Here is a 19278-nt window from a genome sequence, read left to right as displayed (position 1 = left end):
GCATAGCAAGCCTCTGGCAGCCTAAGGGCTGCGTCTGTGTTTGCTTTCTTTTAGCCCAATCTCATATGCTCTTTAACTCTCTCTTCTGCTCCGGGCGCCGTCTGCACACACAACATCTCACTGGTAGCTGCAGCAGGCAGCGTTCATGTGCTTTTGCTTTATCTCATCCCTGAGCAAAACTAAAAGACAAGCAAGAGAACAAGGATATAAATGCCATTATTTTGAACCCTTACTCATCTAGGCTAATGAGCATGAATGTTCCCTGTTGAGGACTCTAATTCACATTCCTGTAGTTAAAGACGTTCAGTACGTCACTCTTCTATGAATAATTACTATCATCCTCTTGTAAATGAACTGAAAACTGAACTGGTTGTGGTGCACAAGAGTGTTCTGAATTCTCTCGAATCATTTTCATTTTTTAGTGAAAGGAAATCTTTGTTGCTGCTAGTCGTCGTAAGCGCTGAGCAGTCATATCACTGCACATTACAGCGTGGAGAGACCCAACATCTTTTCCAGTTTCATCTTGTGCAGCTTGTTTACATGTTCACTGCTTGTTGTCAGCTGTCAGACAGTTGTCAGGATTTCCTCAACTGTTTTCAAGATGGACCAATGTCTTAATATTTGACAAGATGGCATTAAAATGATACATCATTTCTATAAATTGTATTCTAACTCAGAACGTGTATGAAAAGAAATGCAGATCCAGAGGTAAAAAAAAAAAAACACATATTGAAACCCTCTCGCTGCCACTGTGTTTGGCCCCAGAGGCCTAAAATCATTTTCTTTGAATTGAAGATGAACTTTTTCCACAGTTTCTCAGCTGGTTTATCTCCTTTGCATATACAAAGTATTCATGTCTCTTCTCATCTTCTCACCTCTGTTGATCTTTCATCCCGATCGTACTTGGTGCCTTTATGTCTCAGTTGCTTTTTTAAAAGAAGCAAGATCCAAAGTTTTCCTCCTTCACTGTACAATTTTGACAAAATCAGCCTGATTTTTGACGCAATTATTTCAAAAGAAAATATGCAATTTCTTCCTTGATAGTGCATATTGCCACATTCACTAATGCTGTGCACCGGGCAGCCATGCAGCATCTCTTGATGGGCCAGCCTGCAGCAGCCACTCAAACTGGGTGGAAAACAAGTGCAAAGAAAGCAGTTAAGAAACTATCAACACTTAAACTGCAATATTTGTGAGGCAAGTTCAGCCAGGTCATAGAGGAGTCGCTCTTGGCACAGAACAAAACCTGGAGAGAAGGAGAAAAGAGGAAGCTGGCGGAGGAGACATCAATTACCAGAGCGAAATGGCAAGCTGCGTCAAAGCACTCTCTCAAGTTAAGCAGGGACAACGGAGAAGCTGGAAAGTGGAGAAAGGAGGAAGTGAAGTTGAAAAGAACTTGGGAACACGGCGATGATGAGAATTCAAGTCATTATCAGCGGCCCCTGTGTACTCCCATTATAACACAGGCTAGCTGAAAAGCCAGCATGTCATTTTTAGCAAAGACAGCAGTCAGATGCTTCTTGTCAGGATGCAAAAACAGCCCAAGGACAAAACAGTTGAAAGCCAAGCCACATGAGGCGTGTGAAGGGAAGGATCACAGAAACACTGACTGAGATGAAGACAGCGTGGCTGGAAAACCAGAGTACACCATACTGTAAGTCACCTAACATGGATTTGTAGCAAACTGCAGCGACTCACCACTGTCTTCTGCATTTGGCCTCAACTTTTCATCAGCTGCACACCTCATGTCCTCTCTTTGCACGTCTAATCCATCCCTGGAAATCCTCTGCACATATGTCCTGACATCCAGCTTTCATTGTGTCCAAGAGGGACATGTGATAATGTGGCTGGTGGTCATGAACTTTCAACCACCAAGAGTTCCTCTGTGGGGTTGAGGAGTGGAGAGTAAGGAGGGAGGAAAAGAGAGAGCATCGTGGGACGGGCTGCTGAACTCCATTGTGATCTCTGATAGGAGCTCAGTAATGCTCAATACAAATCATCCTTAGTCTCACAGGGTAAAAAAAACGACCGAACTGTTAGTCGCATCCCTATTTTTAATTAGACATGTCAGTGTCCATACAGAGCTGAAAAGAGAAACTGATGCACGCCGTATTAAAATTCATTAGACTTCAGCATTTCAGGACCTAAAAATACCACAGAGTTGTGAACCAAAATAGCTCTGTACCACTGTTTTAAAGATTAGCAGCTAATTCCTGCACCAAGCTGTAAAAGCGAGCCGGCGTTTCAAACTGAAACAGAAATCCAGCCTGAAGGCCGGAGAGAAAGAGCATCAGCAGGTGATTTCATACCTTCGATGACATGGTGGCAGAAAAGCTTTCAGAGAGGTTGTGCAAAATATTTCTGCTCATCTGATCTCATCACATATCTCAGGCCTCTGTCTGCTCACCTGCTGTGACTCCCCCACTCCTGCACCTTTTGTTAAGACGACAGATATCCAGTGGACATATTCCAGCTCCATCCAGCTCAGCCCACTCTGCTGCATCACAGCCAGAAATGTGGCACAAATACAGAATTGTCACTCTCCAGTCCTCATATGTGAAACTAGTGAGCTCTCTCCTGAAACCTCCTCTCCCTGCACCTCCTGCATGCTCCTCTCTTATCTCTCTTTCATTTTACCATTCCTCCTGTCCCGCCCTCTGCCTCTCTGTCCTTTCCTCCTCAATTTATCTCCTAACCCTCACTACCCTATCCTATACCCAGCCTCTCCCTATATGCACACACACACACACACACACACACACACACACACACACACACACATTCAAACCCTGCTGGCAGGGACCAGGAAGTGGCTCAGACCCTGGGAATTTAGGATGAGGATCCCATTCCAAGAGATGGGACCGAACAAAGAGCAGTAGCCCCGGCCAAACCCTGCAGGCCCTCTGGTTGCCTCTCTGTGTGCGTCAGTGTGAAAAAGATGGTTTCACTGAAAGAGACCCCCAACTGAAAGGGATTAAAGTGACAGACGTATGAGACTGTATTCTTTTAGGAACATGCAATCAGAGTTATGACCGTGGCCAACGTTCATGTCTTACTTTTTCACTTTATTGAGCTGGGTGATCTTGCGAGCAGACTGGTCTAACTTCAAAGAGTTCATGGTGGATGTTTTCAGAAATATTTCATCAGTGTTTTCCACTCCTTTAAAATTGCTGTTGGTTCAGCCACGCATCACATCCCTCTAATCTCCACCGTGCTGTCAGCGGTGGTGTTTTTTTTATCCTTTGCTTGATATGTGGATGCTTTGAAAACCATTTGAAACCCAGTTTCTGAACTGCAGACACGGTGATGTGTGCATGTTCTGCGTGTGTTTGTGGTGTTGGTGGGCGAGTGCACCTGCCTTTTAACTGTGTGTGAAAGTCTAAATGTAAACCCTGAACGCGTTTTTCTGTCCTCACACAGGCTCTTAATTGTCTGCTGCCTGCTGTCTGCCTGCTGTCTAACATTACTGTACATGTTAGTGTAGCTCTGATGTTTCCTTCCTCCAGCAGCTGCTCATACAGCCGTTTCCCATTGGTTTGGCTGCAGCGGTGGAAGGTGTGGTCTGGATGAACGCTGCTCTATCCTTTGTGAAAGCGTGCACTTTAATACTGAGTAGTAAACAGAAAAGAAGTCCTAGCCCTGAAGATGCTCTGAACTTTACTTTATCTTAAAAAGTATGCTTGTTCAAGGAAAGCGTTGTGAATGTTCAACCTGTGGCAGTACAGGAGATGTGTCCACTCTGCTCAGGGGAATTAAAGGAAAGCTGCGGTCGTGTCAAACTCGAAACTTGTATTGAAGTCCGACTGAAGTGCAGAAGGAAGAGGGGCGCGGATCGAGCGGTTAAGGATCGGGACTTGGCTTGTTGAGAAGCAAAAACCGCGAGACGCGTCCTCCGAACACCATCATGGGCACCGTGCGCTCCTCGCCGCGCGCGTAAGCAGCTGTGGGGGATCCACACATTATGAGACGCCATGGCATGGTGTGACCGAGGGGTTCAGACTTTGCTGGCAATCGTGGGGGCCTTTGCCGCCTTCAGTCTCATGACCATCGCCATAGGCACCGACTACTGGCTGTACTCCCGGGCGTACATCTGCAACGCCACTAATGCCACCACGGACGAGACCCAGCTGCAAACCAAGAAAGTCCGAGGCGACCTGACCCACTCCGGACTGTGGAGGATCTGCTGCATTGAAGGTAAAATGAGTCTAATAAGTTTGGAACCGCTATTAGACAAACTTTTTAAAAAACATACCAACCGCGCATTGGCTCAGGTGAGCGTTTTTTTTTTGTTTGTTTGTTTGTTTTTCCACTGATGAGCCAATTGATCTTCTGATTGTTTTGCGGTGGGGAGGTAACAACATGCGCGGGATGGTCGTCGTATAGCCAGTATATGTTCTATATGTGAAGGAAAACTGTATTTAAACCAATGCCATATTGAACTTAGTACACGGGCATTCGCAACAAACATTCACCAGTTTATGTGACGTGACGACGCATCAAAAGTGGAAATCGCCCATAGGGTGCAACGTCATTATAAGTCATTTCGATTGATCAGTGCGTTAACATTTAGAAAGTTACGTGGGTATAGTGCTGTAAAAGAAAAACTGGAGGGAAAACAGCTGCTTGTTGCGCGCAAAGGCGGTGATGTCCGTGCGTAATGCTTCGTTTGCGTCAATTTCTCTTGTAAATGATTTAGTTTGCCTCTGACAAAGGGGACCCAGTGGACAAATCATGACATAGAGCCAAATCTAATCGTTATTTTATGTCTCACATTTTGTTACAGGCAGAAAATGTCTCGCCTAGTAATAATTTAAGGATTCGTCCTAATTCTCTCATTAACTGGATAGCGTTGCTTGGCAACCACTTCCATAAAACCGCTTAGACTGATGAAATAAGTTCCAGCTACAGACGAAACGTTTTAGGAAGAAAACGACTTGCCTGAAGAAGCCCTACCATCCTTTTCTCAGCTGCCTACAGGTGGCACCGCGGCATGTTTTGCAGCCAAAGAGATGTTGCAGTTGCAACCACAGGGGGAAAATCAGCAGCTTGTTGACTGCGAAGGCGTTTTAATACTACCACTCTCATTGCAACGTAAATGCTTATCAAATCGTAGATGTTGTTTTAATAACAGTTGACATTCCTCACTGATCAGAAGACAATGCTTGTGATCAATGAAATGTTTTCAACCCTCCAACCACGTGGTGTTTAGATGAATTTGTGACACCAGTGCTTTTTGAAGAAGGATGCTTGCATCTCCTACGCTCCCATGTGACATGAAGGCAGCATCTCTCAGTTTTGTGGAGAGATCTGCACTGTTGCTACTCTAAGGTTTATAAGTGCATGACTATTAATGAATTTCCTGTAAAGTTAATCAAAAGACTCTCTTTCTCCCCCTCTCTTTGTCTTGAGAGCATCATCAACAGAAGTGAGATGCAGCCCTGGTTGTTCTTTAACATCTGTCTTTTCCACCATCTTCTCTTTCCCCGCTCATATTGTTGGATTTGTGTTGCATGCAGAGCTGGAAACACACCTTCTCCTGCTCTCTCCTTCTCTGTTGTGAAAACTGATGTAAGTGGCCTCTGGTGGCACACCTATATCTGACTGGTGATGTCAAAATGTTGATGACATCCAATCAAAGATCATGGTGACTTCCAAACATATGGGCGATTGGGATACACCCCATGAAATTGAATTGCTTTTTGCTAAATGCATTCATCAAATGTCAAAAATTCAAAGTGATTCTTTCAGTTTCTGCCTACCGTGTGTATGTTGTCCCTCTGTGGATGGATTGCTTTCGGTTTTTAAAAGCATCAATAAGAGTAATAGCTTCAATCAACCACTCATTGTGCTTTTCCATTGACAGATAATTTCTTCCAGGAACAAAGAACAAGGTGGTGCCTAACCTGTTATATGAGGTCAAATGAGAGGCATAAGTGATGGGTAAACCCCCGGGGAGACGATGGTTAACCTCGTAGAGGGAATTATGCTCGTTACTACATGTCTAACAGATGCCTGCATGAGTTGCGTCTTGTAGAACAAGGAGGAGGTTCACTGAAGGTGAGCAATGACGGCAAACAAGCGTAAGTGTAAACGGAGTGAGGTCTTGTTCTGCAGCCATTCGTGCTGAAATACAACAAGCCCTCTCACTTAAGCAAGTCACCCTTGATCGCAGAGCGCGGTGGAGTGGCACTAAAAGACAGACGTGTGGTCTGACGTCCGCTGGACAAATCCACCAGCTCAACAAGTTTATTCTTAATGTGGTTGATTGAGCTTCTCTGTGTCAGAAAGGCTGCTTTCTGGTTTTGTGGCTTTTCTTAATGTGTGTGTGTGTGTGTGTGTGTGTGTGTGTGTGTGTGTGTGTGTGTGTTAGTCCGGTGAATGCATTAGTAAGATGTCAAAGGCGTCCTCTGAGAAGCCAAGCTAGAAATGTGATTCTGGGTTGCCAGGGGGAGGTTGCCATGGTGAAGCTATGCTGAGTAATAAAAGATGGGCTCCGGTCTCTCAGACAGATGGGCTCTGGGGAGATACCTCCCCTACTGAGCTCCCTCTCTTTCTCTCTCCTCTCTCTATCTTTCTCGCCATCATTGCTCTCATTATTCACTCACTGGCCCTCCGTCTATTCATTATTAATATGGTTATTTCGCTTTGACATTATCACTCTTTGTCTGCTCTTACAAAAGAAAACTTTTTTCTTGTTAGCTTTTACCTTCTACCTGTCAATGCTTTTTCCTTAACCTTTCAGTCAGTCACAATCAACATCCTGTTATGCTGAAACACTGAGATACCCTCACAGTATACCACACAGTGATTGTGTTTGTGTGCTTGGTCCACAAAAAGAATGAAAAAGAAGCTGAGAGAGGGTTGAGGAGGAAAACATTTCAGAACACGGCAGGGAGAGAAGTGGATAATTGAGACATGATCGTGGAAGGAGTGTTGTAAAAATAGAGGATGAGAGTTGAAAGAGACTGAAAGAGTGAGGCTGAGAGGGTGGAGTCGGCGGAGATAGAGCGAGTCTGGGCTGCTTGGGATGTTTCATCACTTTATCTCTGCTCTTATTTCCCTCTCTTTCCCAGCGGTGTCAGACATTAACCATAAAAATGTAGCAGACAAATGTGGCATTGAAATTTTGCGCTGATGGCTTGAATGAAATCATGCTGCAATATTAAGTCAGAAACAAGGTCTCCTGCGTAAACAGCCTCTGTTTTGTTTAGATCCAGAGCTTCTCAGCAAAACACATTATGTGTGTCCTCGTGGCGAAAGCATTTGTAGCTCATCTAGATGAGCTGTCTAACACAAAATGCCATTCAGCCAGAGGCTGTGCTAACCAGGTTGGAAAAAGCCACTCAGGCATAGAAAGAAGCAGCCAGTGCTAATCTGCTAATGTTCTTTTGAATATGTAGCCACAACACCGTCACCACTGGCCAAACTCACAGCAAACAGTGTTCGCCCCCTCGAAAATCCCACTCGGCACTGAAGAGCTACTTACCACTATTTGCCACAGTGCATGTAAGTGGCAGAACTACGCATTCGGTAGCCTATTTATTCTCTACAAATCAGCTGATAGAAATGTGCCTAATGCACATTTCCTTTCTTTTTTCATGCGATATTTTAAAAGTTTACTTCACTTTTACTTGACGCTTAGATGGAAACAGACAGACTGGTGCACACAGTACAGAGGCTTTAATGGTTCCCTGTCGAGTGGTTATGTTAATATTCAGTGCTAGCGAATTGTGTGTGTGCATTGCCATGTTTCTCGGCGTGTGTGTGTGTCCTTTCTACAGAAAAAGCTGAAATTGCAAACAGCAAAATTGCTCCATAGCGCTGCTAGTGGTCAAAAACTTCACAAGGTGCCTTTAATTCAGGAAGAAAATCTAAAAATCTTAAATCTCACTATAATGCAGTGAGTAAGTTGGACCAAATGCTCTAAACTTGATAGATGACTGAGCTTTTTTTATTTGTTTTTATTTTTGTCACGTCAGACGAAAAGCTTCAGACACTCGGATACTTCAGATGCTCAGAATAACATCTGAATTCTTCTTGAGTAAAGACCAGGACTCACTGTGACCACCAGTTTCTCTGAACACTTCAAACAAGTCTCACCATTGGCTGGCACGAAATCTTTGAGAATGTGGACTTTTCCGATCTTTTGGTTCAGACTTATTTTCAAATCAGCAGTTTAGAATTATTAAGACATAACCGACAGCAGTGTGCATGCTTTGGACTGAGTGATAAGGTTAGCAGTCGTACTGTATTTTAGGATGTCGTGCCTATTGAATGAGCATGACCTTATCTTAACACGCAAATTCTGAAATTTCAATGGATAACCAAGAGCTGATACTACTTGTTCATTGAGAGAATCCAAACAGAGTTGATGTTTTAAGACATGTTTAATCAGTTCGGGACAGATGATGCATGTCCATCCACACATGTGCAGGTGTGCTACAGGTGTCTGGCTTGACTCCAGAGCTACTAACAGTAGCAAAGGCAGAACTGACAGGATGAGGCAGCAGAATGAGGCGCAATTCAAAGTCTAACCTTTCAATATTCATAATGATCCAATGTTTTATTCCCTTAAAAGTGGAGGGAAGATTTTCTCAGTGAAGAGACTGGGTCTTTGAATAGAAGGTGCCCGAGGGCTTGAGAACTTAAGAACCTCAGATCCGCTGCAGCCTGTCCTCAAATGGTCTCTGACATGGTTAGAGGTGAAAACAAGACAGTTCAGTATTAGTTTAGACTCCAGTTTTCCATGACTCATTTGTCTTGGGGTCATTAATGTTGCATGTCGATTCAGTGGACGGTCGATCTTTTTGTTCCTTCTGTCTTAATTGGAGCATCTCTTGCTCGGCTCCATGATAAAGAGTAGTTAAAAAGTATTTTCCTCTTCACTGCTGTCATTTCACCCCTGCACAGGGTGTCACTGCCATCAGTCACGTTCACACTGCGCTTGGTTTCCCTGCAGGTATCAACAAAGGAAGCTGTTTTCAGATCAATCATTTTCCAGAGGATAACGACTACGATACAGACAGCTCAGAGTACATCTTACGTAAGTCACTGCAACCTCTTCATCTTCAAACACTTCGACCCGTAATCGTCTCTTTTTCTTCATGTGCTGATGGAGTTATCACAAGGGTACTTAATGTGTCATGACATCTCTATCCCTCACCCATAAAAGCCTGATGTCATAACAGTAATTGGAGCTGTGGAGATGATGAAGTGCGTTAGGTGCCGATGAGTTACGGGGCTGGTCTAAAACATGACCCACGTGAAGCCGCGGTAGTTTGATGAAGGCATGTCACTGCCAGGGGCTTCACCCAAGATCGTCCAAACACTGTGGACGGTCTACAGTTCAGTCAATCCGTCCATTTAGCTTGAGCTCTCAGATCAGCTTCACTTTGCATATCACATCTGAGCTCTAGTTTGATGCCCCAGAGCAACTGTCCCCATCTTTGCTGTTGTCTATATTGATGAATTTCAATAAGCTCATGCAAATTAAATCCAGCGCTCACTCAGTTAGCGTGAGCAGGATCGCCTGCTAATCAGGGCTTAGTATCTGCAGAAAGCCTTCATCTGTTGAACCTGAGGCAGTTTTTGTTCTCCTTTCACTCTCTTTATTTCTACACTTATGGCAGAGTTACAACATGTGTCAGGCAGACAAGCCTGACGCTGTTATTTTTAGCTTTTATTTTCAGCTGTGGCCGCCATCAATCAGCATGTGAGCAGTAAATGTATAGCAGGATACTTGTTTGCTTCCACTGGGTTGAAGGGATTAGAGTTAACTTCATTTTATATTTGATGATCTTTTGGAAATAACATCTCTGCTAGACACATAATTCTTGTGAAAGGTGAAGAACCCACAGAGAATTGTCACCAGACTCGGGAGTTCCTCGAGGCTCTGCGTAGCATTATAGCATCTTTAAGTTTTTTACTGAATGAATGAATTTCCTGCTTTGGTTTGCTTTCACTGCTCTCGTTAAACTATTTTCCCGCTGCTGTCACAGCAGAGAAGCTCTCATAAAACCAGCAAACACACAAAACTAGTGAATAGCTGATGAACGTAGTGGCGCATTTAGCGTTTAAAGATCCAGAGATTTCCCTCAGGGTTGGAGGAGACCAAAACAGTGCTGAAAGGAAAGTGAATTGGATTAGCCAGGTGGGGAGAAACAGGTCGACTGATGTGTGTATAGACAATTGTTTGCTAGCGTGTGTGCTAAGACAGATTTATAAGGCGATAATGTATTAATATTGTTTTACTTGTAAAATATTGCAGTTTTAAAAACATCATGTTGGCACTGTTGTCATTATGGATGAATCACACCCTGCTAAGCCTTCATCTTACATCTTCAAAGTGATGTATTCCGTCGTTCGTATTGATGAGAAGGCTTTACTGTGTCTCTCTGTCTGGTATGAGCAGGTATAGTTCGTGCATCGAGCCTCTTCCCCATCCTCAGCACCGTTCTGCTGATGCTGGGTGGCCTGTGCGTCGGGGTCGGGCGCATCTACAACAACAAAAGCAACATCCTGCTCAGCGCCGGCATCCTGTTTGTGGCTGCAGGTAGGACGAGCCTGACGGTGCACGACAGATAAACACACAAACAACAGACAGACGCCATGCGAGAGGGCCTCCCTTTAGTGTCTGTTTTAAGTTTGGTCTCTTTCTTTTAAAGTTATTCCAACTTTTTCTACATTTCAACAAAAAAATAGCGCGTGTTCCTTGTCCCTGTGGTGTATTTGTTGTTTTTACATAAAACAGCGGATAAAGTGCAGATAACTCACACGCATCTTCCCGTTCCCCGAAGCCATTGTTTCTTTCTAATTGGCAGTGACAGATAATTCTTTGTGAATATGCAAAGAAGAAGGTGAGAAGGTGAAAATGTGCAAGACGGATATGATTATTCAAATCACATTTTCATGATAATACCTCTTTGTTTTACTAAAAGGATTGAACTCAATGAGGAATAGACTTAATTTGTAAAGATGACGAGGTGTTGAATGTGATGAAGGTATAGGTGTAGCAATGTGTGCGTAGTTTCTGGTCTTTATCATCCACATGTGCTTAAACTTTCATCTTCCCTCGTTATTCTCTTCACATCCCTCTTCTTCTCTCATCCCTTCAGGCCTGAGCAACATCATCGGCATCATCGTCTACATCTCCAGCAACGCCGGAGATCCCAGCGACAAGAAGGACGAGGACAAGAAGAACCAGTATAACTACGGCTGGTCCTTTTACTTCGGCGCCCTCTCCTTCATCGTGGCTGAGTCAGTGGGTGTTCTTGCGGTCAACATATATATAGAGAAAAACAAAGAGACACGCTTCAGAGCCCGGCGCGACTTCATCAAAACCACCTCCTCATCCTCGCCATACTCTCGGATCCCAAGTTACCGCTACCGACGAAGGCGCTCACGCTCCAGTTCGAGGTCGAGCGACCCGTCTCGCGAGCCCTCCCCAGTGGGCCTGAAGATGGGTGGAGGAAGCGGCGCAGGAGGAGGAGGAGGAGGGTTGGGGATGGGTTTGCCGATGGGGGATATATCCCTGTACGCCCTCAGCAGGGACCCTCTGAAGGGCGGAAGTGGGACCGGAGGGCCCTACAGCCCAGAGAGGGACTTTTTACAAGTCCACAACTGCTTCCAGAAAGATTTGAAAGATGGAGCGAACAGGAGGACCACACCGGTATGAGGTCAGGAGTTTACCGCCGTGTGAAACAATGAGCTTCGCGGAAAACATTGTACAGTTGATGAGAAAGGACAAATCGTCCCCGGGGCTGTTCAGGCAACAGCTCTGCTGAAAGGTCAGAGCTCCGAATTGTTTTCCTCGTGTCGCTCGGTGACAGAAAAAGTGCCAGTCTGTCAGTAGCAGGAAGACAAAGCGTGATATCAAAACAAGTCTTAATGATACGACTCTTGTTGAAAAAGCAGATGCAGACAGTTTGTAGCAGTATCTGAGTTTAACTCTGAAATGTGAGCCACACTATGTGCGAGTGACTGGTGTTCTTTTAAGGACAGTCACTTAAGGCTTTTCCTGATAAAAAGATCGATCTTTTATAGACTTGATGCTCAGTATAATAAAGATTGTGAATATTGACCTTCAGGTAATGATGTTTTTCTTCTAAAATAGCTGTACTGTGTTTTTGGAAAGGAGCTTCTGTCTTTTCTTCTGAGACAAAAAGACGTTTGTCTCCTAGAATGAAGTGATTTATGTGCTTCTTTGAGTATTATTGTATTGTATTTGCTTGGAAATTAACACAACTGGTGCTAACTTAATCTGCACACCTCTTACAGTCTTACGCCTTCACAACTGCCATTTGAATACTTCTGCCGTGTCTCAATGACCTCTCTCAAGCTCAAGTATGTGAGTTGTGTGTGTGAAATGTGCGCTGTGGCTCTGAAACACTGCCACACCATGACACGGTCACCCTGTGAGTATGGATCTCTGTAGATACATCGACCACGTGCATTCCAGCGTGCTGTGTGATGTGTCAGTGTAAACACTATCTGCACAGACTGTCTGGTTTGCTCTCCACTCGCTCAGGGACGATGTGTGGAACTAATGAGTCTGCTTTCAGAGGCACGAGAGAGAGAGACCTTTGTGGAAGTTGTCGTGGTTTTTCCTTGCTAAGCCAGACAGACCGTTGCAGCTGCTGTGTGTAAAAAACAGAGGCGAGATCGTGCTGTACGTGTTGCCGTTAATTAACACGACTCTCGTTTCTGCGTTTACCACCTTTATGTTCAGAGGATTTTGTCTGGTGCAGATTTTTTTTTAACCATAATACAAATTCAAAATACACTTGCAGCCGATGCAGAACTCATTTTTAAAGCATTGATGTACTCTTGCTTCTCCTTTTCAACAAGATTTGTTTGGATAATTAGCATTTTCAAGGAACAAACAAAAGGAACTAACAAAAGGAACAAACAAAAGGAACAATCAATACTGAAAAAGTGCATTATTATGGTAATGGTTGGCTACATTTAATTGCAGATCCTGTTATTATGTTTGATTGATTAATGGAAAAACTCTAAAGAATGCAAACAACAAGACACAATAACAGTGAAAAATTAATTCAGTCACATTCCAAAACAATTACAATACAAAGCAGGAAAAGGAGACTAACGGCACGTGACAAGCGTTTTAAAAGCAACAAGCACAAAAGAGGGATGAGACAGCCTCTGTGTTGAGTTCAGAGCTGCTGATGAGGGCTGTTTGAGAATCAGCTCCAGGAGAGACATGGTTGGACACATGGGGATACTGAGGCCAAGTATCTGGGATAGCTTGTCCCTGACCTCTGACCCTTCATCTGTTGCACGTAGACATGCGAGGCATTTGCTATTATTAGAGAATCCAATATGGAAGCATTTATGAGTTGTTGTCTGAGCTCTGTGAAGGACTTTAGCGCTGTCTTAAACACACAGTACAATTTCTACCGCTAGGGGTCTCTCAGTCAACCACTCATCATCATCATGTTCGCAGACGAGCTGATGTGTGAAAGTTTCATTCACGTTACATTTAGTCATCTTCCCCGACTTCCCTCCTCACTCTCGGACCTATCACCTTGTGTCTCTCGCGTTTCCCTGAAAGTTGTAGCAACTAGAGGGAGTAAAGGGGGGATGTGATGCCACTGACAGGTGGCCAAATGAAACGCACTTTTACCTTAAATAACTTATTTTTACCTTGAATAACTTATTTTTACAGAGGGAGGGAATCATGGAGCTCTCTGTGTTTGAATATTTGGGATTGTGTAAGCACACAGCTCAACAAAATATATAACAGGTCTAGTGGTGTTGGGACATTTTAGTGCAGAAATGTTACATATTATACTTTTAATATGGTTTTAGAATTGCAAGTCTAGCAAAGTGTGTTGTTGCATAGTCTGTGTCAAGCGCTAATAACCATGTAACAGTACAGTGTTTTCGTGATGAGAAACAACTACATATATGTCAAAAAAATCCTTGGTCAGGACTTTATATAGCAGCTTATATATTATGTCTGATATACTATATCTTATATTCCAGCTTTCCTAAATCATGACTGGGGAGACAAATCCTTCAAAATTCAACTTTGTAATTACAGCTTACTTCATTTCGAGACTTGCTCGTCGTTTAATGAAAAATATGAACCGAGGATTGGTGGAAGTATTTAGCTAATGATACGGGGTTGATGGGGCTGTTATGCCCTGCTGTGAAACTGTGTGGCAAACAGTCAGGCAACCACGGGGTGTTAAAGGAAATCAGCATCAGCCAACTTAATGCTTGACTGAACTAACAGGCTCCCAAATGCTCATCCAGACTTCAAAAAGCTCGTCTCCTAACAAGAGCCGGAGCGAAGCAGGTGCAGCATGTGCGTGGAGGCCTCGCAGAAGTTCACATTACTCATTCTTGGTGTGCCGCACGCTTGGCTGGGTTCCATGTCAGCTCCGTGGTTTGTTCCCCGGTTCAGTATTTTTAGCAGCAGCTGGAGTTGGTTTCATTTGGTTCTGTGAATTAGTGTCACAGCAGTTGCCATTATTAAACATACAGTGCCATGAGAGGGCTTGGAGTCTCCGGGAAGTCTCTGCCGTCCCAGCGATAGTTGTCATTCAAGTCGCTGAGTTTGAGAAGGGGAAGTCTTGAATTGGAAAGGACTTATTTTCATGCAGTGTGTGTGTCATGTGTCTTTGTTATGCCAAACTGGTTTGATATTCTTGTTTCCCATTCCAGCCCTGAATTTCCCTTCTTCACCCCTCTCCTCTGTCTGCCGCCCCGGCTGTTAAGCCCTGCGAGTTTGGATGCAATGGACCCTCGCTGGTATTTTCACCCACAACAAAGCCGCCCCACACCTCCTCCCTCCCTCCTATTGTGTGCCAGTGAAATGTCTCCTCCAGTAATTGAGAGGAAAATGGCAGGGTCACCTCTCCATGCAGTCACAGGCGAAGCCAGCGAGCTTGTTAGCATCGGTTCCTTGCCGTGCAGGACGGATAAAATGACACTTTCGGGTCTCAACTCTGATTTTGTTGGCGTGACAAATGGCTTGGAAGGAGTTCATACTCCAGCTGTCTTTGGACAACACCTGACACACCCAGTGTCATAACAAAAGCTTTCACAGCCTGTAGTGATTTATTTAAAAAATAAATCATCAGCTCATTTTAGTCAGTAAAAGCTAATCAAAGATTTTTTGGATGTAGTTATAAACCATATGTCCCCTTTTGTAAGGACAAAGAAGGCTCACTGTTAATCTAACAGTTTAACTCTGAATATAATCAGCTAGTGTAAATGTTAGGTAATATACTTTGTATAAATGGAGCAGCTGATTTTTTTTCCATCAAATAAGGACATAAAGTTCCAGTGTTTTGGGTTTAAGGGGGTTTACCGGGAGAAATTGAAATGTAATAGTCAGTTATGTTTGCACTGGTTTTAGCAAGTGTAAAATCAGCTGAGAATAAGAACTGTTGTGTTTTCATTAGCACAGAATGAGTCCGTCATATCTACACAAGGAGCAGGTCCTCTTTCATGGGGCCCACCATGTTTTACAGTAGCCCTGAAACCAAATAGTGGCTCTAGAGAGCGCCTTTCATGTTTATATGTTACCGGGTTGTCCTACAGCCATGGAAAGAAGGAGTGAGGGGAGGGTATTCAGTTCAACCTCACTGCTAGATGCCACTAAATCCTACACACTGGATCTTTAAGGCTTTGTAAAGATGATCTCTGGAGAAAAGATCACTAGTTTATCAAAAACTGGGAAAAAACATCACAGACAGCATAATGTCTGACCATCATAATGTCATAAACTGTGGTGAGAGCTCATACATGCACCATTTCATTGACTCATATGAGGGAATCACTGCTTCATCAGCAATAACTGTTAAATATGATGAGATGTGCGTGCTGTCTATTAGCACAACATGTGTTAGAGGTGACAGGATGAACGTGGAAGACAGATGCGATATCCTCCTGCGAGATCTCATCTCCGCAGGCTTTCCCTCTCCTCCACAGTTGTCTTTGAGAATTTAAAATGCCTGAGATTTTCCCCAGCAGGGGGGCTTCATTCCTCGCTCCCTGTTGATATTGGTGCCACGCTGTCAATCCAGGAACCACAGGGCTCCGCCGACATCTGTCACTGCACTAAGACTGGATTTAGCCAGCAGCCGTTGGAGCTAGACCCTTTCCCTCTGCTGTGACACATGATCATGGCGTATACATCCAATTAATTTACAATGTCTGCAGAAATGTAGAGAACTTTGTCTACAAACGAATTAACCCTTTAAACCCTACTGACAGACAGGACTGTTTGAAAATATGGACTGTTTTTCCTCCCCTGTTAAACAAAAACACAGACAAAGTCAAAATATAAAGAGCGATTACAACTGTAAGAAACACATTTCGAGATAGAGTTAGAGTTTTTGTTCCAATTCAGTTAGTCAACAAATAACCAACATAGAGGAAGCGTGTGTGATATTAGGGCAAGAAAGCTCAAACAAAAGATCTCAGAAGAGTAAACTGGTAGAGAGGAGAGTTGAGGCCATGTGACACGATGTTTTAGTTCTGTGTTTCAAGTCAGAATGCTGATGAAAGACTGTCTGAGTTGTATCATTATAATATAAAGTCATGCTTGTGAGACTGGTGCAGAGAGATTTATTTAGCGCTCTTTTAAGTCATTTTATCCATAACTGTGCTTCATGAAGCTGTTGAACACAACCCTCTATGGTCTTACTTGCATGTGTGTTTTAGTTGAGGTATTTTTGGTAAACTAATGTCAATAATGTATAATTAATGCTATTATCGAGCCTGTAAATACAAAGTGTCTTTAATTATTATCTATGAAAGGTTTGTAATGTACCATTTTGCTGATAAATTACTCTGAAATAAAAAAGAATGACTGGAAGATGAACACCTGTTTGATTTGCTTTTCGGGCGTGAGGTTTCATTCTGGTTTTTGAAGTCCACAATTAGTTTTTAACATATTCCGCTGAAAGCAAGTGTAATTAATTATATAGCTTTTAAGCTTATGAATCAAGCTACATTTCTTTGATTAGTGATGTCTTTGTCTTTACAGACCCAGTTTACAGACCCACGGTCATTATTTTGCACCATATCGTGAGAAGGTGATCAGAGATTAGATGTGGGTGGTTGCCATTCAAGCGTGCCCCACTGCCTGTGTTTGTAATGAGGTACGACACGTGAGCACTACTCAACGTGATAGGGATTAACTCAAGATAACAGCAGCAACAGCCCCGGCCGCTAATCCAGGTCTCTCATTTATCGGGACGTCATTGGAAAGACAGCAAATAAAAGTCACACTTTTTAAACCCCCATCATGTTCGTGCACACCCAATCAGTAACTTCAAAGTGAGCATTGTCACTGCTCCGCTTCAAATGCTGCAGAAACTGAACTCCTGGTAAATGAGGTTGTCACACACCAGCAGCCTCTGTCGTGGATTAACAACAGGAAAAACAGAAAAAGGCACGGCCTGGCAGCAGGCAGAGGCTGCTGCACATTATTTTACATCCTCATGACATCCGAGAACCAAATCTTCAGATCAGCCGCCTGTGGCTCTCATTTATTAATCAAGGATCATTACAGTCGTTACCATGAGTAACGTTTTATTGCTTTCTTTGATTATTGCAAGTAAATTTCAACAGCACACTTCAATTTAAATGATCAGTGTAGATGTGTCCTAAGGAAAGGTTGCTCGATAATAAGCACTATCCAGATTGTCTTGTAGCGTACAACTTAAAACAAATTTTGATTCATTTGCTTTTTATCTTTGCAGTCTGAAATTAATCAGCGTGTCAATGTCCAAGACACTGAATATGAATTCCACTCTGTTGCACAGTACTATTTCTAACCTTGTTAAGATGAAACAAAGCTGGTTGGGGTGAACAAAGACCAAAGATGTCCACACGGTGATTTACAATACACACTCACTTTTCCAGTGATCAATGGCTCTTTTGACAGTAACATTACGGTGTGATCCCTGCAAATGAGAAGCAGTCAATTTAAGCCGTGACCAATGCAGCCCTGTGTCCTCTGTGATTACGGTCAATAGGGTTTAGTGGTCCAGGTTCTGTGCACACCATTAGACCACAGGATGAAGATGTCCTCAGAAGAAGAGCCTCCCTGAGGGCTCACATTTACATTTACATCTCCAGAGGGGCCCGCTGAACACAACCGAGAGGTCAGAGGTTGAACCAGCCAGTGTCTGTGAGGGCAGGGGCTGTTGCTCCTGTGAAGCGATTATACCAGTGCCATCACTCAAAACGATGGTGAGCTGTGGGAAGAACTGCATTGATTAAGCTTTTAAATGTGAACTGTTTATCTGGTAAGTCATCCAGACCGTTGCACACACAGAGCGGCACACTGAAGGACACTTAAATCTGCACATGTGATTCATCTGTGCATCAAAGAGTGCAAATAATCAAAGGACAATCAATAAAAGAAAACAGGACTGATCAGAGTGGGAACAGGCCTGTAACTCACATTTCTTTAGTGACAAAAGGTTTTAGTTTCAATTACATAAAATAACACAATATCATGAAGAAATATGACACATATACCACACACTGACAGTGTTTTATTAGTAATATTTGATTTAATAGACTATTTATAGCTGTGAGCTGAAACGTTCAAAAGCACTGGTGTGGTACGCTTATGGAACTTTAAGTTCCATAAGCAGTGCTCCTTTGTAACAGAAAGAAGTTTATTCATTGTTAAACTCTGTATTCTATAACATGAAATGTTTGTTTTCCACAAGTCCTCAACAACTTAAAGTATATGTTGGATTATTCCCATTATTGATTGATCTATCCATTATTTGTATGATTAAATGGTTCAACATTTAATGAAAAATGTAATAGGGTAGTGAATTTCCCACAGCGACAGGTGATGTGCTCATATTGCTTGCGCTATTTAATGAAATATCTTTGAGTTTGCTCCCTTACCTCGCCTCACATGAACTCTGCCCCATCACACACTCAGGAACACACCTGCCGGACGTCAGGCACGCCTCTTCAAACCAAAATAGACCGGCATGGGGGTAGTAAAGATGAGGCACAGATACAAAGCCAAGGCAATGGTGTCTCCTATATCCCAATAATAGTTTGAAGGAAGTAAGGAGTAGCTCTAGCATAGCTCTGTTCACACTGGGTGCAGATACATTCTGACAATCGTCCTGCATTTCTTTTATGTTTAATTTCACTTCATTAATCGCCGAACAAAGTCAAAGATTCAGAGGTCTGCAGGCAGGCTAACGCAGACATGGGAAGAACGTGCACACTCAGCACAGCAGGATTTGAATCCAGGGCCCACGTTCC

At 43.3% G+C, this 19278-nt stretch overlaps 1 protein-coding gene across 1 annotated transcript; it reads left to right on the top strand.

Annotated features, from left to right (window-relative positions):
- The first annotated feature begins 3971 nt into the window (after positions 1 to 3971).
- Positions 3972 to 11674, top strand: LOC121604323 (voltage-dependent calcium channel gamma-4 subunit-like). Its single transcript, XM_041933812.1, has 4 exons — positions 3972 to 4194; positions 8960 to 9043; positions 10412 to 10552; positions 11115 to 11674. Exons 1-4 carry the CDS (start codon positions 3972 to 3974, stop codon positions 11672 to 11674), a joined length of 1008 nt encoding a protein of 335 aa, XP_041789746.1.
- Positions 11675 to 19278: the final 7604 nt, after the last annotated feature.

This window comes from Chelmon rostratus, chromosome 3 (genome assembly GCF_017976325.1).
Source record: "Chelmon rostratus isolate fCheRos1 chromosome 3, fCheRos1.pri, whole genome shotgun sequence".
NCBI lineage: Eukaryota > Metazoa > Chordata > Actinopteri > Chaetodontiformes > Chaetodontidae > Chelmon > Chelmon rostratus.
Note: the sequence above shows the minus strand (reverse complement) of the source record. Positions and strands in the feature narration are given on the sequence as shown.